The sequence below is a fragment of the Lactuca virosa genome, chromosome 1 (genome assembly GCF_052849685.1).
Source record: "Lactuca virosa cultivar CGN04683 chromosome 1, Lactuca_virosa_CGN04683_v6, whole genome shotgun sequence".
NCBI lineage: Eukaryota > Viridiplantae > Streptophyta > Magnoliopsida > Asterales > Asteraceae > Lactuca > Lactuca virosa.
Genome location: NC_136426.1, coordinates 104,733,704 through 104,755,281, shown reverse-complemented (window position 1 = coordinate 104,755,281; position 21,578 = coordinate 104,733,704). Strand labels below are relative to the sequence as shown.

The following is a 21,578-nucleotide window of genomic DNA, read 5'->3' as shown; positions in this document are numbered from 1 at the left end:
CCAGTTTGACTTCCAAGGGTATTTTGGTAATTATTGGTGTTTATTGGTTTTGGTTATTGGTAATGATCAGTGGTGGAGTTCATGCTGGTGGTCGGAGCAGCGTGGTCTTATTTCTTCAAGTCAGCAGTTGCAGGTGAGTTATCCTCACTATATCGACAGGGTCTACGGCACCAAGGCCGGCCCTTTATCGGATGGAAATCCGGGTAGTTGTTGTTATGTTACTGCTTTGTTATGTCTGCATCCTGGTAGTTAGGATGGTATGTGTTAGAGACCTGGTTAAGGTCGGTACCCGGGATATAGGGTAATGTTATGCTAGCGACCGGTTAGGTCGGAAGTCCTGGTTAGGATATTGATATGCTATGTGATCTGTTAGACTGTTTGTCTGGTTGAGGATTGTTATATGATTATATGTTTATGTGCACATGGTTGTTGGACTGAGGTTGGGTTGAGGCGGGTCCTGCTTTGTGTTGTAGGCCAACATACCCAAGGCGGACCGGATATTCCGAAGGCCCAGCGAGCGGTCCGGATAGGCTAAAGGCCCCGAGAGGGCGGACCAGACGTGCCGAGGCTCGGAGAGTGGACCAGGCCGACTGAAGGCCCGGTGCGGGCGGACCAGTCATACTGTAGACTCAGAGAGTGGACCAGGTGGATTGAAGGCCCGGTGCGGGCGGACCAATCACACTGTAGACTCGATGTACATGGCTAGACTCGGAGGGTGGACCAGGTGGACTGAAGGCCCGGTGCGGGCGGACCAGTCACACAGTAGACCCGATGTGCGTGGCTGTTCTATTTGTGATATGTTATGAGTATGTTTATGTGTGGTTGGTATTTTGGGGGTAACTCACTAAGCTTTCGGGCTTACAGTTGTAGTGTTATGTTTCAGGTACTTCAGGAGATCGTGGCAAGGCGAAGGCATGATCGTACCGCTCCTCATGTTTTATGATATGGTTCTGGGGATACTCTGATGTTTAAATACTTTTGAAAACGAGATGTATGAATTTAATGGTTTTGAAATGAATTAAAATGTTTTAATTTGGCTCAAAATTTTTATAGACGTTACAAGTTGGTATCAGAGCCTTGGTTTGAGTGAATTAGAGGAACATTCATGTGAATCCAGTCTCAAATCAAGGAGAGATTTTCGAAAATGGTTTTCAAAAGGTTTTCAAAATAAGTAAAGGAGGATGCAGAGGGTACGATCAACCGGAGCCAGTAAGTAGACCCCAAAATACCATACAAGTTATTTGATTATGTGATATGTTAGAACAGCATGCTAGTACTAGGCTAGGGATCTTCAGGAATTGCATGATAGAATTGCCTGATTATGTGATGCCTATTAGCCTAGGGTTTTCCTTATATGAGATATGCAGCTTTTCCTCTAGGAGTGAGGATTGAGCGAGTGTGTGTATATATATGGTTAGAGTGTTTTGGTGATACTTGAGACAAATATGGGTAGGTGTGGAAGGTAGTATGGGCCCGTACTACTGAAAGCACAGGACCCATACGCGTATCAAGGAAGTCACAACTCTCTAAGGTATCGGTTATGAGGTAGTTCCCCGGGTGGATATATGATGTGTCTAAGGGTCTTGTTGGTGTGTTGCAGTATGACGATTACGAGACGTTTTGGGGCAGGATCCGGTTCGGGATCAGGATCAGGAGAGGGTGGTCAGGATGGGTCAGTGCCACCCGAGGTCATTGGTCAGATGAGTACGGCTGAGTTGGATGCCAGGATTCGTGAGATCCTGCATGACGAGGTTGCTGCTATGTTCCGGGCTGAGTTGCCGGAGATGTTTGGGTCGATCAAGACCGCCTTGGTTGAGTACTTTGATGAGCGCTATGCAGCTCTTGTGGAGGCGGCTGCCGCGGCAGCTACAGCGGCTGTAGCAGCGGCAGGGGGAGGAACCGGTCGAGGTTTTCAGTATAGGGACTTCGATAATACGAAGCCCCTACCTTCAATGGAGTCTAGGATCCGATCGTTGCTATGAGGTGGTTGTCAGACGTGGAGGGATGTTTCTTCACGTGTTCATGCCCTGCGGATCAGAGGGTGAGATGTGCTCTGAACCTTTTGAGGCTCGGGGCGAAGGATTGGTGGAGGTTGACTACAGGATCTTATTCTGATGAGCAGCGGGCTGCGGTTACTTGGGATCAGTTCCGGGAGATGTTCAGTACTCGTTATGTTCCGCAGGTTGAGAGAGAGAGGTTGGCTCAGGAGTTTCTGGAGCTGAAGCAGGATTCATAGTCGGTGACGGAGATCACCAGGATGTTTATTGAGAGGGCGATGTTTTGCCCGGAGTTCGCGTCGGAGCAGGCTCAGATGTCCCGGTATCTGAGTATGCTCAAGAGGGATATTAGACAGTTTGTGTCTACGCAGAGATGTGATACCTTGTTGGAGTTGCAAGAGGCCGCCAGGCGGCGTGGGTTGGAGATTGAGTTGCAGTTACGAGAGCAGAGGCAGGCCCCGATGCAGTCCCAGCCGGCGCCGAAACGGTTCAAAACCGTTGACTCCAGGATTGGGGGTCAGAGCAGCCACACTTGTGAGAAGTGTGGGAAGGGTCATACCGGAGTTTGTAGGTCCGGTGGTGCGTGCCGCAAGTACGGGAGAGAGGGGCATTATGCGAGGGATTGCCGACAGTCAGCCCCGGTGCAGGATATGAGGATTTGCTATCATTGCCATCAGGTTGGACACTTGAGGGCCAACTGTCCACAACTTGTTGCAGGACTGGTGTAGGCTCCAGCACCGGCCACTTTGAGGATTACTGGCGGAGGCCAGGGTGGAGCGGAGCCTCCGAGGGCTCAGGGACGCGCATTCCAGCTTACAGCAGAGGAGGTCAGGGCAGAGCCAGATGCAGCTGCGGGTATGTTTCCATCTTGTTATCTTGTTATTTGTGTAGCATTGTAATTGTTGGATTAATGTCTAAGTCCATAACAATAATTGGTAAGACTTGACCCGACCCGGCATGGTCCATTTGGGTTGCATGGCATCATGCATTTGGATAGACTATAATGAGAGAAATAACACTTAAGGTTGGTTAATATATTATAAGTTCTAATATATTAATAAGGTTATTTAATTAGTATTGATCAAGAATTAATTTGGAATTAATTAAGTGATCAAAAGGAGACTAATTAAATATATGGGTTGATTGTGTAAATCATTCATTCTTATATATGTGGGCTTGTGATCCAAGATTCCTTATGTTGGACTAAGTCCATGGGGTGACCCATGGATACTCCATGGAGGTTAAAATCCATGGAGCATAAGGAATGGGTAAAGTTATGAGTTACATGGTGTAACCCTAATAGCCACCATATAAAAGAATCCCATGGCTCAAGAAATCGTGCACTAATGTGTGAGTGTGAGGGCTAGACGATTTCAAGGAGTGTTCAAGTTTCTCTCAAGTTATTCCAAGTGTATTTGGTGTTGTGTGAACCATTTGAGGTGTCACACTTGGGGCACTAGGCACTCAAGCTTCATGAAGACATTCTACATCAAAGAGGTATGTATTCTATCTTGTTATATTTATTATTTTGTATGCTAGATTAGGATAATACCTTGGATGTTCATAATTGTATGTATAATAGAGAAAACATAGATCCAAGGTATTTAGGGTTGCATGTACACTTAGGAGTGTTAGAATGCTCATAACCTAACAGTAATCTGTCTGCATTGTTCCGCATGTTCGTAGTACGATTGAGGATCTTAGTAGTTAGGAGTTGTAGTTGATTAACGTCCATGAGGATTATGGTCGGAAGACAAGTTATGTGATCTCGCTGCTAGGAATAGCAACGGCGATTTGAGGAGGGTTCAGTTGAGATTCGAACTCCCTTGGAGTTCGGGTGTGCGATGACGGAAGGGTCATTCGGTGAAGGTTACTTACTCCCGAGGGAGTTAGTTCATGGATAAGAGGGAATGAATAGAGTAAGGGCGATTGAGCTATGCCGGTTTTGAGCATCGGTGGTTAGTAGTCGATGCACTAAGTGGGGGAGAATTAGAAAATTCTCCGGTGGAACAACATGCATCCAAGGATGGTTAGCTGTTGGATTTCAGCGTTGTGTTAGCCGAGAATGTGGAGATAGACACGTGGGGCAGGGAACAGACCATGGTTTCAGAGAAAGTGATTGATTGTTGAGAGGCCTGGGATTAGGCCGGGGTAAAAGATTCATAGAACGGATCTGGAGTTCGGAACCCCTAGGGGGCTAGAACAGACTGCATGGGAGGGATTCCCGGAAGAAAGAGATCAGGGTGATGTGCGACAGTCGTTGAGCGGTCCGGATAGACTGAAGGTCGGAAAGCGTACCAGTCAGGCCGAAGGCTCAGGGAACGGTCCAGACAGGCTGAAGGCCCAGGAGGGCGGTCCAGACATGCTGAAGGTTCTGAGAGTGGTCCAGATAGGTTGAAGGTCTGGGAAGGTGGTCCAGTCATACTGAAGACTCTGTATGTGTTAGTGGATCGGTAGAGTGGAGTTTAGCTCAGTGGCACTTATAGGTGCGGTTATGGTTGTGGAGTAGACTTCCTGGAAAGGAAAGGTATGTAGCTCCGGAAGGAGTGTGGGTCCTCTGAGAGGGAGGCGGAAGAGTAAAAGGATGATCAGAAGTGCTTTGGTTATTGGTAGTAAGCACTGGGATTGTATCAGGTATATGGAAGCACATACGGGTTGGATACCCGTTGAGGTTGTGGCAATGTTTGATGATGCATAGGCATGTTTTCGGTTTCCTTGGAAGAGGAGAAGGAAAGGGATTCCCGATTGGAGATTGGGACAGAGGAAGGTGAGACAGCAGGTTAACAGACTTGAGAGTAGTCTGGACCGGTGCTGAGGACTGTATGGGGATATTACAGTCAGAGGTCAAGGACCTAGAGATCGTGATAGAGAGGTGTGAGTGGGTTGCACTCTGTTGTGTTGAACCGAAGGGTTCGAGGGTGACGCAAGGACAAGGTCCTTGGTTCCGAGTATGGTTGCAGGCTTGAGTTGTGTATGAGGAGGTAGTTCAGTATGGGGTATTCCGTCATGAGGATGACCGGACCCTATGTTTGATTGGACCTGGTGTGTTGGTATTCCAGGCCGAGGCTGTTAGGCCAGGTACGAGTAGTTACGTAATATGGTTGGTTGATGGGTTATGCGAGCTGAAGGATGCGGCATCCTGTTAGAGCGTAAGGGATAGAACCCGAGGGTGGAACAGGATTCGTTCCAGTTTGCAGTTATCAGGGTTATCGCCAATTTTTGGGTGGAGGAAGATGGACTAGTGTCTTGGCAGGAGCTCAGTGGGAGTATTATCTGGAATTGTGTGCTGCAGCAGGCTTCGAGGACGAAGCCTAATTTAAGTGGGGGAGAATTGTAACATCCCAAGTTCCAGAGCAAGAGATTGGGGGTGTAAAGTGTAAATGGAGGTTTGGACTCAACGAGTTGGAAAGGTAACTCGGCGAGTCGAGTCGCGAGTGGACCGCGTGAATAAGTGACCCGACTCGGCGAGTCGGGGCTGGACTCGGCGAGTCGGTGCTGGAATATGAAACCCTATTTTCAGGGTTTGCACCCTATTTAAAGAATAATATGCCTCCATTTCAGCCTCTATCTCCCCTGAGTGTTCCAGATAAACCCTAAATCGTGAGAGACTCCATTGTTGAGAAGAGTGAAGCTTGGAGGAAGAAATTGGTGAAGAGAAGTTGGAGGAAGTTGAGGATAGCATCAAGAGAGCTTGTGGATCTGAAGTCTACATCAGTTTAGACTCATCTTTGGGGTAAGAAGTCACCTCATTAAGCCTTTTTCCTTATTGTCATCCATGGTGGTTGTTTTGGGGATTCTTTAGCATGATTGAAATCTATTTTGGGTATAGAGACTAGATCTGAGGTTGCAACTTTAGATCTGGGTGGTATTGGAGCCATGAGGGCAGAAAGCATAAGCCATGGGACTTGATTGAGAGTGCCTTTGTCCAAAAACCTTCTTGTAGCTTGGTTGGAGCTTGTTGAGCCTTGCATGCACGTAAAGTTGGAAACTTTACGTGTGAATCTGGCCCTAGGAGTCCAGATCTATGTATTGGAAGCAATGAAATGGCCTGAAATCGTCTGAATGAAGATGTCACGTTTGGACTCGGCGAGTCACATGGGTGCACTCGACGAGTTGTATGAAAATGTGCATGGACTCGACGAGTTGGAAGAACAACTCGGCGAGTCTGTTGAAGATTGCCTGGGACTCGGCGAGTCTATGCTTGGACTCGGCGAGTCTGGTCGTGGAACCCTAGCCTTTTCTGGTTGAGCTGTGAATCGGTGAGTCGAGGGATGACTCGGTGAGTTGAGCAAGAAGGGACTCAGAGCTTGTTGGACTCGACGAGTCTTGGGGCGACTCGGCGAGTTGAGTCGTGACATGGGAGTTTCTGAGCATAGGAACTCGACGAGTCAACGGGTTGACTCGGCGAGTAGGGTCAACCAGGAAGGTTGACTTTGATTGAGGACTTTGACTTGGACCAAGGGTTGACCAGTTTGACTTCCAAGGGTATTTTGGCAATTATTGGTGTTTATTAGTTTTGGTTATTGGTAATGATCAGTGGTGGAGTTCGTGCTGGTGGTCGGAGCAGCGTGGTCTTATTTCTTCAAGTCAGCAGTTGCAGGTGAGTTATCCTCACTATATCGACAGGGTCTACGGCACCAAGGCCGGCCCTTTATCGGATGGAAATCCGGGTAGTTGTTGTTATGTTACTGCTTTGTTATGTCTGCATCCTGGTAGTTAGGATGGTATGTGTTAGAGACCTGGTTAAGGTCGGTACCCGGGATATAGGGTAATGTTATGCTAGCGACCGGTTAGGTCGGAAGTCCTGGTTAGGATATTGATATGCTATGTGATCTGTTAGACTGTTTGTCTGGTTGAGGATTGTTATATGATTATATGTTTATGTGCACATGGTTGTTGGACTGAGGTTGGGTTGAGGCGGGTCCTGCTTTGTGCTGTAGGCCAACATACCCAGGGCGGACCGGATATTCCGAAGGACCAGCGAGCGGTCCGGATAGGCTGAAGGCCCCGAGAGGGCGGACCAGACGTGTCGAGGCTCGGAGAGTGGACCAGGCCGACTGAAGGCCCGGTGCGGGCCGACCAGTCATACTGTAGACTCAGAGAGTGGACCAGGTGGATTGAAGGCCCGGTGCGGGCGGACCAATCACACTGTAGACTCGATGTACATGGCTAGACTCGGAGGGTGGACCAGGTGGACTGAAGGCCCGATGTGCGTGGTTGTTCTATTTGTGATATGTTATGAGTATGTTTATGTGTGGTTGGTATTTTGGGGGTAACTCACTAAGCTTTCGGGCTTACAATTGTAGTGTTATGTTTCAGGTACTTCAGGAGATCGTGGCAAGGCGAAGGCATGATCGTACCGTCGTCATGTTTTATGATATGGTTCTGGGGATACTCTGATGTTTAAATACTTTTGAAAACGAGATGTATGAATTTAATGGTTTTGAAATGAATTAAAATGTTTTAATTTGGCTCAAAATTTTTATGGACGTTACACCAATCTACAAATGTGATCAGTAAACCAAGCTGATCAACTTCAAAAGTCTACCAATAACTCTTGAACTGAACGTCCCATAATCAAGTCACACTTCGGCTTCAAAAGTCTGGAACATATCTAGTACTCGAATCATAATATACCCAAAATTCTTCAAAATAATAACCTGCTAAAAACATGAAAACATCATGTGGTAGAGTTGGAATAATAAACAAGTCTGGATCCAAGAATAGAAGCTGCAGTGATCCGTCCAAGGATCGGACTTCAAACTTCAATCCGAACCATCATCATGACATCGGTTTGACTAAACAAGTAGATGATAAACTAAGATCTCAGGAATACCATTGCTCATCAATTTACAAAATCTTCACTCACGGGGGTTACCACATCTCGTGCAAAGGACCAATCTATCAAAAAAAATGTTATAAAAAAGATTTGATATATCATTTTTGGAGGGTTGTAAGTCACTCAATATGAAAGTAAGGTGTTTCCAGAGTCTATAACTATTTCCAAACAGTGAACTACAATTTTTTTTAAATCAGCCCAAACGGACTTATAATAAAGCAGATATGACAATTTAAAGTTAACTAAAAATTCAGCAACAATACTGTAACATAAACAAAACAGAACTTATATCTCATTTTTTGAGAGTTGTAAGGGACTCAATACATATACAGATAAGGTGTTTCTGGAGTCTAACTATTGCCAAACAGTGAACTACAACTTAAAAAAAATCAGTCCGAGCGTATTTATAATGAAGCAGATATGACAGTTTAAAGTTAACTAAAAATTCGGCAACAATGTAGAATAGAATAAGAAATTACCTTCCATTTCATACTTGTAGAAAGCTTTTTCTAAATCACCGCGGTCTTCAATAAGTTGTAGGTTGAGTTCCAACGAGTGGGACAATAGTTGCACAAAAATTTGGTTGATTCCACCCCGACGGATTTCATGCAATTTATAAATAGGGCAATCTTTTGTGTAGAATTTCTAACATATCTTATGACATTTTGCAAACATTTAACACTCTCGTTGTTTTTATTCATCCCATCTCTCACAATTAGATCGAGAATGTGTGTCATATACCTAATGTGAAAGTGTTTTCCTTCATTGTAAAAGTTTGGTAATTTGTTTTTTAGAAACTCTATTGCTTTGTCATTAGAACTCGCATTATCAACAATACAACTCATGACATTTTAGTACCCCACCCTTGAATACATTTCAACACTTCTTTCCCGATATCTTCCCCCTCCTCCTCGTTGACTATCTAATTCTTTAAAGTTGATTGTTTGTTTGTGCATTTCTCAGTTATCATCAATAAAGTGTGCGGTAATGACAATATAATGCACTCTTTTAGTCGGTCTTGTCCAACAATCGGTGGTCAAATGAACCGTGTTAAGGGGATTACATAAGAATGTTACCAACTTATTTCTTTCTTCTTGATAATAAAGTGACATATTTTTTGAAATTGTTGTTCGACTAGGTACAACCACCTTCCCGTTTAGTGCATTTGTGTATTCAATTAAGGCCTCATTTTCTAGAAACTTAAAAGGTAGACCACCCACTACAAACAAAAATTCAACATAGTTATTTTAATTCGTTTGTCGTCATGTTTTCCAAGAGCTAACACTACCCTCCCCGAATGGTTCTTTTTTAAATTGTAATATTGATTGGTTTTTCAAATTGTTGGAGTCTTGCTTACAATTTTTTGAGTGCTTATTTAAGCTAGATGTACCAGAATTATTTCATTTGGATTTGAGAACCCTATCGCACCAAATGCACTTTCCATATCGAACTCCATCAATAAAAATCTTCTCAAATGATTTCCAACAATGAGACCTTGTTTTCCCTACTTTTTTTCTCTTGTGTGTTGGTTCCTCGTTGATTTCTTGTTGAGTGTTGTCAACAAACACCTCATCATCATCAACCTATACAATAGATGACAATAAAAGCACACTAGTACAGCTTAAAAGGGTATATTTTGTAGATTTTAGTATTTTCATGTTAAATACGTTTATTGCATGTTGAGTTTATGGATATTTTTACAACCGTGTGATGGAACCTTTCATGAACTAACTTATTCTAACTGTGTGTATACTTTGTTTAACACCTTTTTTTCGTTTGAAAGTACATTGATATTTTGGTAGAAGTGCCAAACAAAAAAATATCAATAAACTCAACATGCTTGATATTATGAAAAGTAACCATGAATAATGATTCTCAAGATGTTACCTCTTAAATCAGTGCATTACATACAAAGAACAATGTATTGGGTAACAAACTAGTAATATTTACAATAAAAAACACTAATCTTGAAACGCAATAAAAACACAAACATCATAACACATGAAATCAAAATTCTTGACAACTTACTTGCATCTTCATTGCCATCTACCCAATTGTCCACCATTGCTCTTTAATTGAATGTAGGAGATTGATTTGAAGTTCAATTGAGAATGAATGGAAGAAAAATAAAAATGGGATGAATGTGATAGACAATGTCGATCATGGAGAGGAGAAGAGAGTTTTAATTTGTATCCCTCTTATGGTTGTCATCGATCACCGAAAAGGGAATAAAAAACGAGATTGATTTGATTAGCCCTTGTCGTCGATGCCGATCATATTCATAGGAGAGGAGTAGCCTTTGTCATCGATGTCAAATTGATTCGGTATGCGTCTTTTTGTTAGTACCCCTTCAAATTCCGGTTCAGGGCCCGATAAACCGGTTCCTGTTTTTCTTACAAATCTAGTTCTAAAACTCGAAATACCCGTACCTAGAATACCTGGAACCCGGATAAGACTAATTTTTAGACCTAATACCCGGACCATTTAAGCATTTTCTGTTTATATCAATTCCGGTTTCAGTCCGGTTTTCTGAAATTTATATCTCATCCCTATTACACACTTCAATTTGGGAGGGAGTATTGAGATTGTACTTATCTTTTTATCCTTCCCGTATTTATCTTTTATTTAAATTTGTTTGATCTAATCAGAAGTCTAGCTGGATTCATATTCAATATAGACAATTATGCCTTCACTAACAAAACTTATTACTATTGACAACAAAATAATGTTGCCATATTTAGGCTGAGGGGTATCCTCACGCGTGAGAAGGAGTGAGAAGATGTCACGTCATTATTTTAACCATTCCACAACCAATCCACTAGGTTGTGGAAATTGTGTTCACTAGTGAAGAGATGGTGACGAAGAGAGAGATTGTAGAGAGAGATAGACACAAACAAATGTTCCACCAATCACAACCCTCATCTTCTTCCGTAGCCGGTACCACGCCACAAGACACCCACCAATCTTTGGGGCGGTGTTCACACGTAACTTTCTACGCCACATAGGACATCACGCGTGGGGTGATGCCCCATACCGGAAGGCCTTAGTGAAGAAGCACGAACAACATCTGTAGAGTGGATCTGTGGATGACGTGGTTATTGTCAATTAGCTTAGATAACATATTTCATTTATAAATGTCGGAAAAATAAATTGATTTCATTATCTGCTAAGCATTATTTTTTGTCATGAAATCAGACAACTTAAAAATGTTTATACCCAAAAAACAAATACGTATCATAACTTATCTCGCCCAGTGGCGGAGCTAGATGGGGCGTTGGGGGTACTACAGTACCCCCAAAAAAATTCTTTTATATATAGAAAAAATATTATTTGTAAATATGCTCCATGTTATTGTACGCCCAACTAAAATGATTATAGAATGTTTTTTAATGCACGATATTGGATAACTATATATAATACATATCGACAATGTTTGTACCCCATATCAAAATTCTTGATTCCGCCACTGATCTCGCCTGATGAATTTGTTTTGATCAATGTTTTAAAACCCGGGTCGACTCGGCCGGTTCAACCGATTGGACCGTGACCCGGGGTAAAAGGCGGGTCAATTGAGAGCGGTTTTTTGTAAAAATACGGACCGGATCGAACCGGCCGGGTTTCCCCTAAACCGCGGTTCGACCGCTTATGTCGAACCGGTTAAAACCGGATTGACCCGTTTTAATAGGGCTTGGATAGTTGGATACAAGTAGCGAACGCCAAAACAATGAGCCGTTTGCGGTTTCTTCAATGTTTTTCAATGTTTAAACTTTTTGGACATCAAATTATTGGTTTTATATGTTTATACATTATGCAGGAAAGTAAAAACATATAAAAATTGAAAAAGACCATAAACCGGGTTGACCCGACGGTTCAACCGGTTGACCCGTGAACCGGTCATCACACCGGGTCAACTAAAAACCCGAGTTTTAAAACATTGGTTTTGATTAAGAAAAATGTATTTGAAGACTTATTAAAGATGAAGATTACCATATGTTGAAGTATTGAATAGAAATTATATACAACAAAATATACAGATTTCACAATAAAAACTAATTTACAATGTTAATTGTGAAAAGTAATTGCACACTCAATGGCAATATATAAGTTAAGATTCCTAAAAAAATTAACAATAGCCTTATACTTCATAAGTACATCATAAATCAGGAAAAAAAATAGTTTATAACATAAAGATATTTCACGATGAAACTATTTATTACAAAATAAATGTTCATTTTGTATGCTATAAGAACATATCCGTGATAACTTTCTATAAAACGTATTACTATTTTAAAAAGTTTTGTAATAATTTTTATCAAACTTAAAAGAAACAATCAAACACCAAAATCCATATTTGTTATTTTTGTGATTATTACAACAAAAATTGTACTAATATGCTTAGAATCCAACGCATATCAGTCTTAGCTGTCACGGGCCTTCATCGTCGTGCTAAATCTAACGGCGTCAAATCACTCCAACCTACACAGGCACAAAACCTTCAAAACCTGAGTCAACATCGTTAGACCTTTTTCGAATCTTCCCGGCGGCAATGGCGATTCCGGTTACTTCAATCCTACTCATCGTCGCCGTAACAATTCTCTCCACGACGACGCGTTTTGTCGAACCGAGCAGCGACAATAACAACGTCTTCTCGCCTTGCACCGATGCGACCATACAGAGATCGGACGGTTTCACTTTCGGAATCGTTTTTGCGGCGAGGACTGCGTTTTTCTTCAACAGCTCGGTTCAGTTGTCACCTTGCGATAGGAGGCTTTCTCTTTCGAACTCGCAACTCGCTGTCTTTCGCCCAAAAGTGGATGAGATCTCTCTTCTCACGGTCAACAGCAGTACTTTTCCGCCGGTAATTTTTCAATTTTGTCGATTTTAATTGCGATTATATAATAAATATTGTGGATTGATTGAGTTTGGATCTGTACTTAGCATGAATAATCGATGAGGACAACGTAGTCTAGAGGCCAAACAATTTAGGGTTCTGAAGTTCACAAGCTTTGAACGTCCAGCCTCCGCATTGATACTAAATGGAAGGTATTAATGGTCATAACCCATAAGGTTTAGGAGCCGGAAAGAGTTCATGAAATTAGATAGAAAGTAACTGTTTTGGAGAAAGTGAACATTCATCACAGCCCTCCATAGATCTGTGCGTGTATGAGTTCCCCCTTTAGGAAAATTGGGAACAAGCCTGTTTAATTCTTGATATTTTTTTGTTTCTCTTCATCTGAACTTGTGACATTGTTGCATTTGGTGAGACCTAGGGTGGTATTAATCTGTATTAAGCGGCTATTGATCATCTGTCACTAAGAAGAAAATGCAAACTTAGTTTATGTTTCTGTTTGTTTTCTATTCTAGGTGCCAAGCATTGAAAATGATCAAAAGTAACTGTTTAAAGTTGCAACTTGGTTTTAGTTTGGTCATATAGATAGTTAACACTGATAAAGGACTGGAAGAAGGGAGATGAGATCTAAGTATAAAAGTTGCATTATGAATTAATCATCTTCACATAGAACAGGAGCATCAAAATTTTGAATCCCATACACTTTCTTTGATCAACAAATGCCTTTGATACTTCAACAATAGAATTTGCCCTTATGGAATTCAAGCACTTCGTTTGACATCTTAGTCTATTACTATCCATTTAACAATACCTGATTGATTGTTCTTGCGGAATATGAAGAGGGTAGAAGAGAGAATTTGCAAACCGTGCTAATGGGAAGTAAATGACCATTTTACCCTTAATGATATATTGACTGACACAGGATAACGTTGGTGGGTATATGGTGGCATTTGCTGGTAGAAAATACGCTGCAAGATCAATCCCTGCCTTTGTTGCAAACAGCACCTACATCGTCACCAGTTTCACCCTAGTAAGATCATAATCATATCAACTACCGCTGACGTGTCACTATTTCATTGGGCGTCACTTTAAGCAAAGATTTTATAATTTTGTGACTACAGGTGATGGAATTCCAAAAGGGGAGACTACAGAACTTGTTTTGGAAAAGAGACGGGTGTTCTTCATGTTCAGGAAAAAGCAACTTTGTGTGCCTTAACAATCAGGATTGTGCAATCAGAACTAATTCTTGTAAGAACAGAGGAGGGACAGTTGATTGTAGCATTGGAATACAGCTCGCGTTTTCTGGAACTGATAAACATGAATCGGTTTTCAATTCATGGTATGAGGTTAAAAATCTTCGTCAGTACTCTCTGTTTGGGCTTTATCAAAATCTTAAGGATTCTCTTACTAGTCAGTACAATAGTTTCTTTTAAGTTTTAAACAAGATGACTATATATCTTGCTCATTCACGGATCAGTTTTTATGTTTTTGTGAAGTTTTGATTTGAAAGTTCTGTGTTTTTGTAAATTGTTGTACCACAATGAGATGATATGTTAACCGTGTTCTATCGAGGGATTGACAATGTTGTATTTGAAATTTACTACTCAAGTTATATCCTGTCACAAAAGCCACACTCATCTATTGTCTATTGTGACAATGTTACAATCATCTCTTTATGTGTAGGAATTTCAACCCATTCCTTTTAGCCTTACATATACTAAGATACACTTGGAGAGTTGACAAAGGTAACCCCATAAAGAACAAGTAACAATAGCCTCTAATATTTTTTCTTAAGTTATGGTTCGTCTTTTAATGTATAATCATTTCAAAGTTCAAATTATTTTATGTAATGAAAATTTGTGGGTTGTTTATTAATTGTGGATTCATAGTTGCTAAGATCTTAATCTTGATCTTAGGATCATACGATTGTGAAATCCTATAAATGAAAAACAGTCCCGACCACACTAGGATATTTTCTAAAGTAAAATCGGTGCTAAGATCTTAGGATTGCGACTAAGATTGTAAGATCCATTTGCTGTCTTTTTGATGCATCAAGTCTTTAGTCCTTTAAATTTTGCGAAATTTGTCTCTTTTGCTAAAAAAATCATGTAGAATCTCAAAAATTCAACCCTTCAACTTGAATCCAGAGCTTCAAAAAATTGGTCCACTCAACTCAAAATCGAGTGTTGGAGATCGAGGAAGCCTCACAAGTCACAACTTCATCCTTTCATCACTCATGTTTAAACCTTTTTTAATTTGTAAACGGATAGTTGGAGTTTAAGTTTGATGTTTAAATCTTGTATTGAATGAGGGTTTTAAACCCGTGCGTTGTAGGGAGAGGGACCATTTCTGTAACTTTAGCGACCATTTATTTAACTTTGTTTTTCATGATAGGGACCATTTCTGTAATTTTGTCTTACAAAGGGGCAACTTTTGTAATTTTGTACATAGGGTCCATTTGTGTAATTTTTTCCTACAAATCTGTAATTTTGTTTATTTCCTACTAGGGACCATTTCTGTAATTTTGTTACATCGTTATGTTACATAGGGTCCATTTCCATAACTTTGTCCTACATGTGATCGTTTGTTCCCACAAAGTGTTTCCCACTAGAAGTTCAGATAATGTTACGAATGATTGCAGTGTCTTAAAACTGAGGGCATGTTTTTTTTTCTTCCCGTTTTCATGATCTTTCTTTGCCAAGAAAGCATCCATGGGTGACACATTCAACGTACAAGAGAGAAAGGGACTGAATGAAGTGCTCATACAAAATAAAAGCATAGATATGTTGAATTAAGGGAAAATTTATTTTATAGCAAATTAGGTTCATGCTTTTTCTTTCTTTCTCGTTTGGTATGAGATAAGAAAGTTTCATCTATGGATTATCATTCTATGCACCTTCAGGCTTCAACCCATGAATTTATGCTCTATTTAAAAAATTAAAATAATGGAATATGTACAAACCAGCTAAGAAAAATTTGTGTAATTATTCCTAAGTTGGTCACACAGATTAATCAGACACACGAAGTAATCTTAACTATGCTAATAACTAATTTCAAAATGTGTTTCATTCACAAGAAGTAATCAGGCACAAGAAGTCAAATGTGTTACATGGTACTGATGTCACCATTGACTTACATTTTGATACTATCAACACTTGAAGCTTATTCAAATGTCCCATGACATGGGCATCACAATGCTCTATAGTAATCCTTTTGATGTATTGGCATAAGAACCAAGGAGCAACACCGACTTGAGAACACTACAACAACACATGAAAAATCAATGGATTTGATTAAATAACCAAAGCTCTTAGTTGTTTGCTACACATACACACACTACAATTTAACATAACATTTATCTCTATAAATGTGGTTACAAACACAAGTGCTTCCCACAACTAAGGTAATCAAGTAACAACTTCAACAATATACAGAAAAATCACTATATTTTGCCCATTTTTTGAGGTTTAACAGCTCCATTTCAGTTTTAGTTCATTAAAGCTACCCAAGTTTTAATTTTTTTTCAATACCAACCACTTTGACCTACTATAGCAGGTTAAAGTGGTCACAATTGAAAAAGTTGTCAAAGTTTTGTGGCTTTAGTGGATTATTTAGTGTTACAGTGATCACATTTGAAAAAATTGTCATTAGTAATAATTAACTCGATCCAAGTCTTCAATCATGTGTGTGTGCTACATCTAAACCCAAATATTTTGGTCTAGCTTATCTGATCTTTAGAAAATAAAGTTTATATTTTATCATTTCTGAATATAGAATTACTGAGAAGGCTAAATCCAAGAAACAGATAATCACTCTTACCAATACCAGTGTCTATCGTGAAAATAAAGTTCCATTTATTATACATCTATGATTGCTTGTTAGATTGTACATTGTAAAATCTATTCTAATATTCTGAACAGAGCATTTTTAGAACAATGTTTTTTTTCAAGGGAGTCTTTTTTGATATGGGCTTGGGAAATTATACTTAATAAAGATGTTGAGATCTTCAAGGGAATCTTCTGATCACATGAAAGGTAACCATCATCTCTTGTCTGATTTCCATAACCATAAAACTTCATCTCATGCACAATTGTCAGAATACTTTTCTTCAGGCAAGTTAATAATCTTATATACTTCTAAGTGTGAATACATCCAAAGAATTGTGTAGAATTGGTTGATTTGTGGTAGTGTGATATGTATATACATATATGTACGTATGTACACACATTTACATACACATACACATCCACATACCTCTTGGCTTTTCTGAGCCAATTCAATGTTTCTCCTGCTTTCTTCCCGAGGTCTCCTACCATCTATACTCATTCATAAGTGTTCTCACATCAGAACTGGTGGCAGTTGGTGTGAATATGTTTACAAAGCTCTCACACCCACTTATTACTATGCTTTTAACAGCTTGAAAGTTATGGATGAGGATATCAAAGCTACTTTCACCTTTCATCCTCCATAACTCTCTTAGCTTTTGTGAATTACATACCCAAATGTATCTCAAGTTGCTACTGCGTTCTTCGATTTCACCAACACAGCTCATGTTGATGTCAAATAACACTTCAATACTTCCACATTGAAAAACACTAATCTCTTCCAGATGACGCAGCAGCGACATTGGATTTGTTGGAAACAGATTCACAAGATTGTCACATCCCTTCACATGAATCTCTCTCAACATGCAGGTATTAACTTGGTCATTACCACTAAATTGACAAGGCCATATCTCTTTCAGCTTATCCATACTAAGAATTTTCAATATCTCTAACTTAGGAATTAGCATCTGCACAATAATTAAGACATGTTGACTTCAACTACTTAGACAATCTATGAAACTGTCAGCATAAATACTAATATAGAGGTACCTCTTTGTTCAAGAATGGTTGATTGGAAGACATGTTACTGGGCATAGAAGATGTTGCAGATGTATTCTCAGGATAAATGGTAGTGAAATTAGGAAGGCCATCGAGTTTCAATTCCACCAGCTTTGGTAGCTCAATTACATTAGCAGTGTTGCAAAGACCTATCAACTTTGGTAGCCTTTCCAAACTTAGAAACTTTAGCTCCTGAAACTTAATTCCACCATTCTTATTATGTGCAAATACTTCCAAAACAGGACACTGTGAAACTGTAAGGGCGCTCAAGCTTCACCAAACCACTTGCAATAGAGATTGTGAAGAGGTATCTTAAGTTTTCACACTTGAAAACATCAAGGACTCTTAGATTATTAAACGTCTGTTGAGGAAGACGAACTGATTCCACTACAACTTCTTCAAGATCATTCATGCCATCCACTTCTAAATAAAGCACCTGGGTTGTGACAATGAGTTTGATTCAAACTCATTGCCACAACCCAGGTGCTTTATTTAGAAGTGGATGGTATGAATGATCTTGAAGAAGTTGTACCGGAATCGGTTGGAATCGGTTCCAACAGACGTTTAATAATCTAAGAGTCCTTGATGTTTTCAAGTGTGAAAACTTAAGATACCTCTTCACAATCCCTATTGCAAGTGGTTTGGTGACGCTTGAGCGCCCTTACAGTTTCACAATGTCCTGTTTTGGAAGTACTTGCACATAATAAGAATGATGGAATTAAGTTTCAGGAGCTAAAGTTTCTAAGTTTGGAAAAGCTACCAAAGTTGATGGCAAGGGGCAAAAAACCACATCTTCTCACAATTTCACTTCCTATTTGATTCAGCTCCACATCATGTTGTTTTGAAACTCCTGTGATTTGCCAAAAGAAATTCAGTGCTTCGACCTCCTCCATCACATCCACTCTTACTAGTGTCAAATCCAAATTGGCTTCTACTGCAATTTTATTGCAAATATTTTTATTTCGTGATGTCAGCAACAACTTGAAGTCGTTGTGAAATGGACTCAATCCAATATCTTTGAGTTCAATCGTCTCCCATACATCATCTAATATCACTAAAACCTTGCTTCTACCTTTTGAAAGGTTTCCAAATGTTATACGAAGACGATCTGCTCTTGTAGTTTTACTCGTTTCAGTGAGGGATTCACCCATGTATTCTGCTACAGTTTGCTGAATAGAAAACATGTCAATTTGTTGCCCAATAACCACCTTCACAACATAATCAAACATTTTCTTATCTTCTGCAACCCTTTTCAGTTGTTCCTCCATGTGATTTTTGACATCAAGGCTTGCAGCATCCAATTGCTTCATTCTAGTATTCATGTTTATAACATGTTTTGTGGAGGAAAAGATATATTCTAGCTGTTTCTTGACAGGAACCATCAAAGATTCAATAACAGGGCTAATGATTGTTGATACAAACTCCATCTTTCAGTATTCTAGCTTTTATAGACCTGCAAACCATGTAACAAATTAAAAAATGGGGATCAAATTGTTACAAGTTGTTAATTGGTACACGTCCATGTATCCAAATATATATATATATATATATATATATATATATATATATATATATATATAATCCATAGATAATTAGCATTATAAAAGATTCCGTCAGGATTTAGGACACATAACACGTTTGGCTAGAAAAGAAACAGTAGTTGAAAATTAATGTGTATCTTTGAAATGATTGAAAGTGGGAATAGATTTTTAAATTCCAACATCTTCAAAATCGTATAAAATCGAGAGAGATGAAGAAGAAATATTGTGCCTTTAATTAGGGAATTTATTAGTTGGAAACAGAGTCCTACAACAATACAAATTAGGGAACTATTAGGGCTACAACTGGTCTCTGCGTGGAAGCATCTATCATAAGAAAACCATTCCTCCAAAACATTGTTCAATAATCAAAAGAGGGAAAACAAGGAGGCATTAAATGTTATATAATAGATTGTTTGATTAATAGTGAGGGTTAAACCTCATATAAATACGGATACATAAGTGGCCCTTGGCCTAACCTAAACCATAAGGGTCTTGGCCTAAACCTAGATGCTAACATACTAATATGGAGCATAATGAAGGCACCTCCCTACCCTACCCAACCCTAGACGCATCAATAACATTCTCTGCTGCAGCTTGCATCCTGGCTTTCACTTCATTTCCCAATCTTTCACACTCCACAATGTTAGTAGGCTGGTCATTCTCAGTGGATTGAACAAAGTTCTCCATAATACACGCCAAACAGTAGACTAAATCAGCACAAGATTTTGTTTGGAGATTCGAGAAGAATTGAGGACCTAATAGTCTCGCATATCTAAAAGCAGGATTGAAGTTTGGTGATCCTTCTTCCCAATTCTGCAAGACATCATGAATTGAGGATAGTGCTGGTGCGAATTGATGACAATGAAGATTGGTAAGTAGCCAACTTGGGTCCTTCTTCAACTTATGCACACAAGAACAGAACAGCTTATATGCATGCATACCTGTGTAAGATAAAGGTGTACTGAAAAGATACCTAACAAATTCAGATTCATGAGTTTCTCTCAGACAATAAAGGGTCTCAAAGCTGTTTATTAGCCTTAACGCTGACTTTTTTGCTAATATGTTCCTTGTGAACTGTCTCTTGATTATCTCAACCCACTCATCATTTGGTATTTCCCACTCCTTTGGTCTGTTGGTTCCCATTTTATAGAAATTCATATACCTTTTTGTCTTTGCTTCCCAAGATAATCGAATGTTTGCTGATGATTTAGTCAACACCTTGAGTAGAAACCCACAAACAAAAAGTCCAAACTTCCTTACTCCATGAGGAAGAGCTTGATTAGTATAGCCACCTGCCTGTGTTTCTCTTTTCAGTGGCTTCCATGATAAAGGGGTATCACCGAAATGAGTGGAGGATATCATTCTCTCTTCGTTAACAGTGCCTGGTCGATACATATAAGAGGCAGCTGCTACTAGCAACTGAGCTTCGAACCCTTGAAGCTTTGTGTGTTTTATTGTTTCATGGATATAGTTGATCAGTTGATCCAAATCGGTGTTTATCCAGTTGTTTGGGATATCGTACCCTTCAGCTTCTATAATGAATCTATTATCCCATTCTTTGGGGATGAAATTTCCTTCGAGTTGAAGTGGTCTCGTACTTTTATATTCATCTCTGATTTCAGTTGAAACAAGCTCCCTAATATCACGGGTTCGAGGGGCAAGCTTGAAAATTCCTTTGGAGACTCGAGAAGAACTGAAACGCTCCATTAAATTTCTGAAACGATGACAAGGGAAATGAACCCAACGTAGAAAAGTCGATGATATCTTTAGGTCTTAAACCTCATATAAATGCCCTTGGCCTAACCTAAACCCTAAGGGGCTTGAACCTAAACCTAGATGCCCTAACATAATAACATTATCATTCATTTATAGTTTTAAACATTTAGTTGATTTTATCTGTAGAGTATACACGAACAATTCACAATGAGTTGCAAATCAAACATTTTTTCCAGATACTTTGTCAAGGACCGATGGATTCAAAACAAAAAACAACTAAAACAAGTTATCCATAAACAAAGAGAAAAACTTTCAACAAAAACGTACCGAGCTCGACTATATGCGCGGATGCGCCTGTGCTAAGGCTTGCTGTGCTTTTGGTGCTTTGGAAAGTGTGTATGTGAACAAGTGATTCGATGAGGAAGAAAGGCCAATATATGAAGGAGCCTCAATTATTCCCCACCTTTTGATGGTACGAGGGTGTTTGGGAGTGCAGTTTTGGGCTTCCTTAAGAGAGTTTGGATTAGGCTTGAGGGAGGGAGTGGGTGACAAAAGTATTAGGTATTTGCGGTATTTGTTTGGCATGTAATATAAATACCATTGAGTCAAAGATAGCATGACATAATGGCAAAATCAAATGGCATTTTAGTGTTGATACAAGAGAGAAAAAGAATGTATGTGAATTTGTTTATTTATTTATTTATTTTATTATTATTTTTATCAAATTCATCCACCCCTTAAAAATATCATGTC

The 21,578-nt window shown here is 39.8% G+C and overlaps 2 protein-coding genes across 3 annotated transcripts; one reads left to right on the top strand and one right to left on the bottom strand.

The window, feature by feature from the left end:
* The first annotated feature begins 12,240 nt into the window (after positions 1 to 12,240).
* On the top strand, positions 12,241 to 14,281 carry LOC145155076 (uncharacterized). Its single transcript, XM_079075576.1, has 3 exons — positions 12,241 to 12,694; positions 13,608 to 13,715; positions 13,807 to 14,281. The coding sequence occupies exons 1-3, from the start codon at positions 12,383 to 12,385 to the stop codon at positions 14,116 to 14,118; spliced, it is 732 nt and encodes a 243-aa protein (XP_078931702.1). The 5' UTR covers positions 12,241 to 12,382; the 3' UTR covers positions 14,119 to 14,281.
* Positions 14,282 to 16,418: 2,137 nt separating this feature from the next.
* Positions 16,419 to 21,375, bottom strand: LOC145155050 (putative disease resistance protein At1g52660). 2 transcript variants are annotated; one of them, XM_079075575.1, is made up of 4 exons: positions 21,153 to 21,375; positions 18,329 to 19,021; positions 17,560 to 17,760; positions 16,419 to 17,477 (listed from the first exon to the last, which is right to left on the bottom strand). In XM_079075575.1, exons 2-3 carry the CDS (start codon positions 18,993 to 18,995, stop codon positions 17,699 to 17,701), a joined length of 729 nt encoding a protein of 242 aa, XP_078931701.1. In that variant the 5' UTR covers positions 18,996 to 19,021; positions 21,153 to 21,375; the 3' UTR covers positions 16,419 to 17,477; positions 17,560 to 17,698. The 2 variants fall into 2 exon arrangements, with proteins under 2 accessions (XP_078931701.1, XP_078931700.1); XM_079075574.1 differs by lacking the exons at positions 16,419 to 17,477; positions 17,560 to 17,760; positions 18,329 to 19,021 and adding an exon at positions 19,496 to 20,823.
* Positions 21,376 to 21,578: the final 203 nt, after the last annotated feature.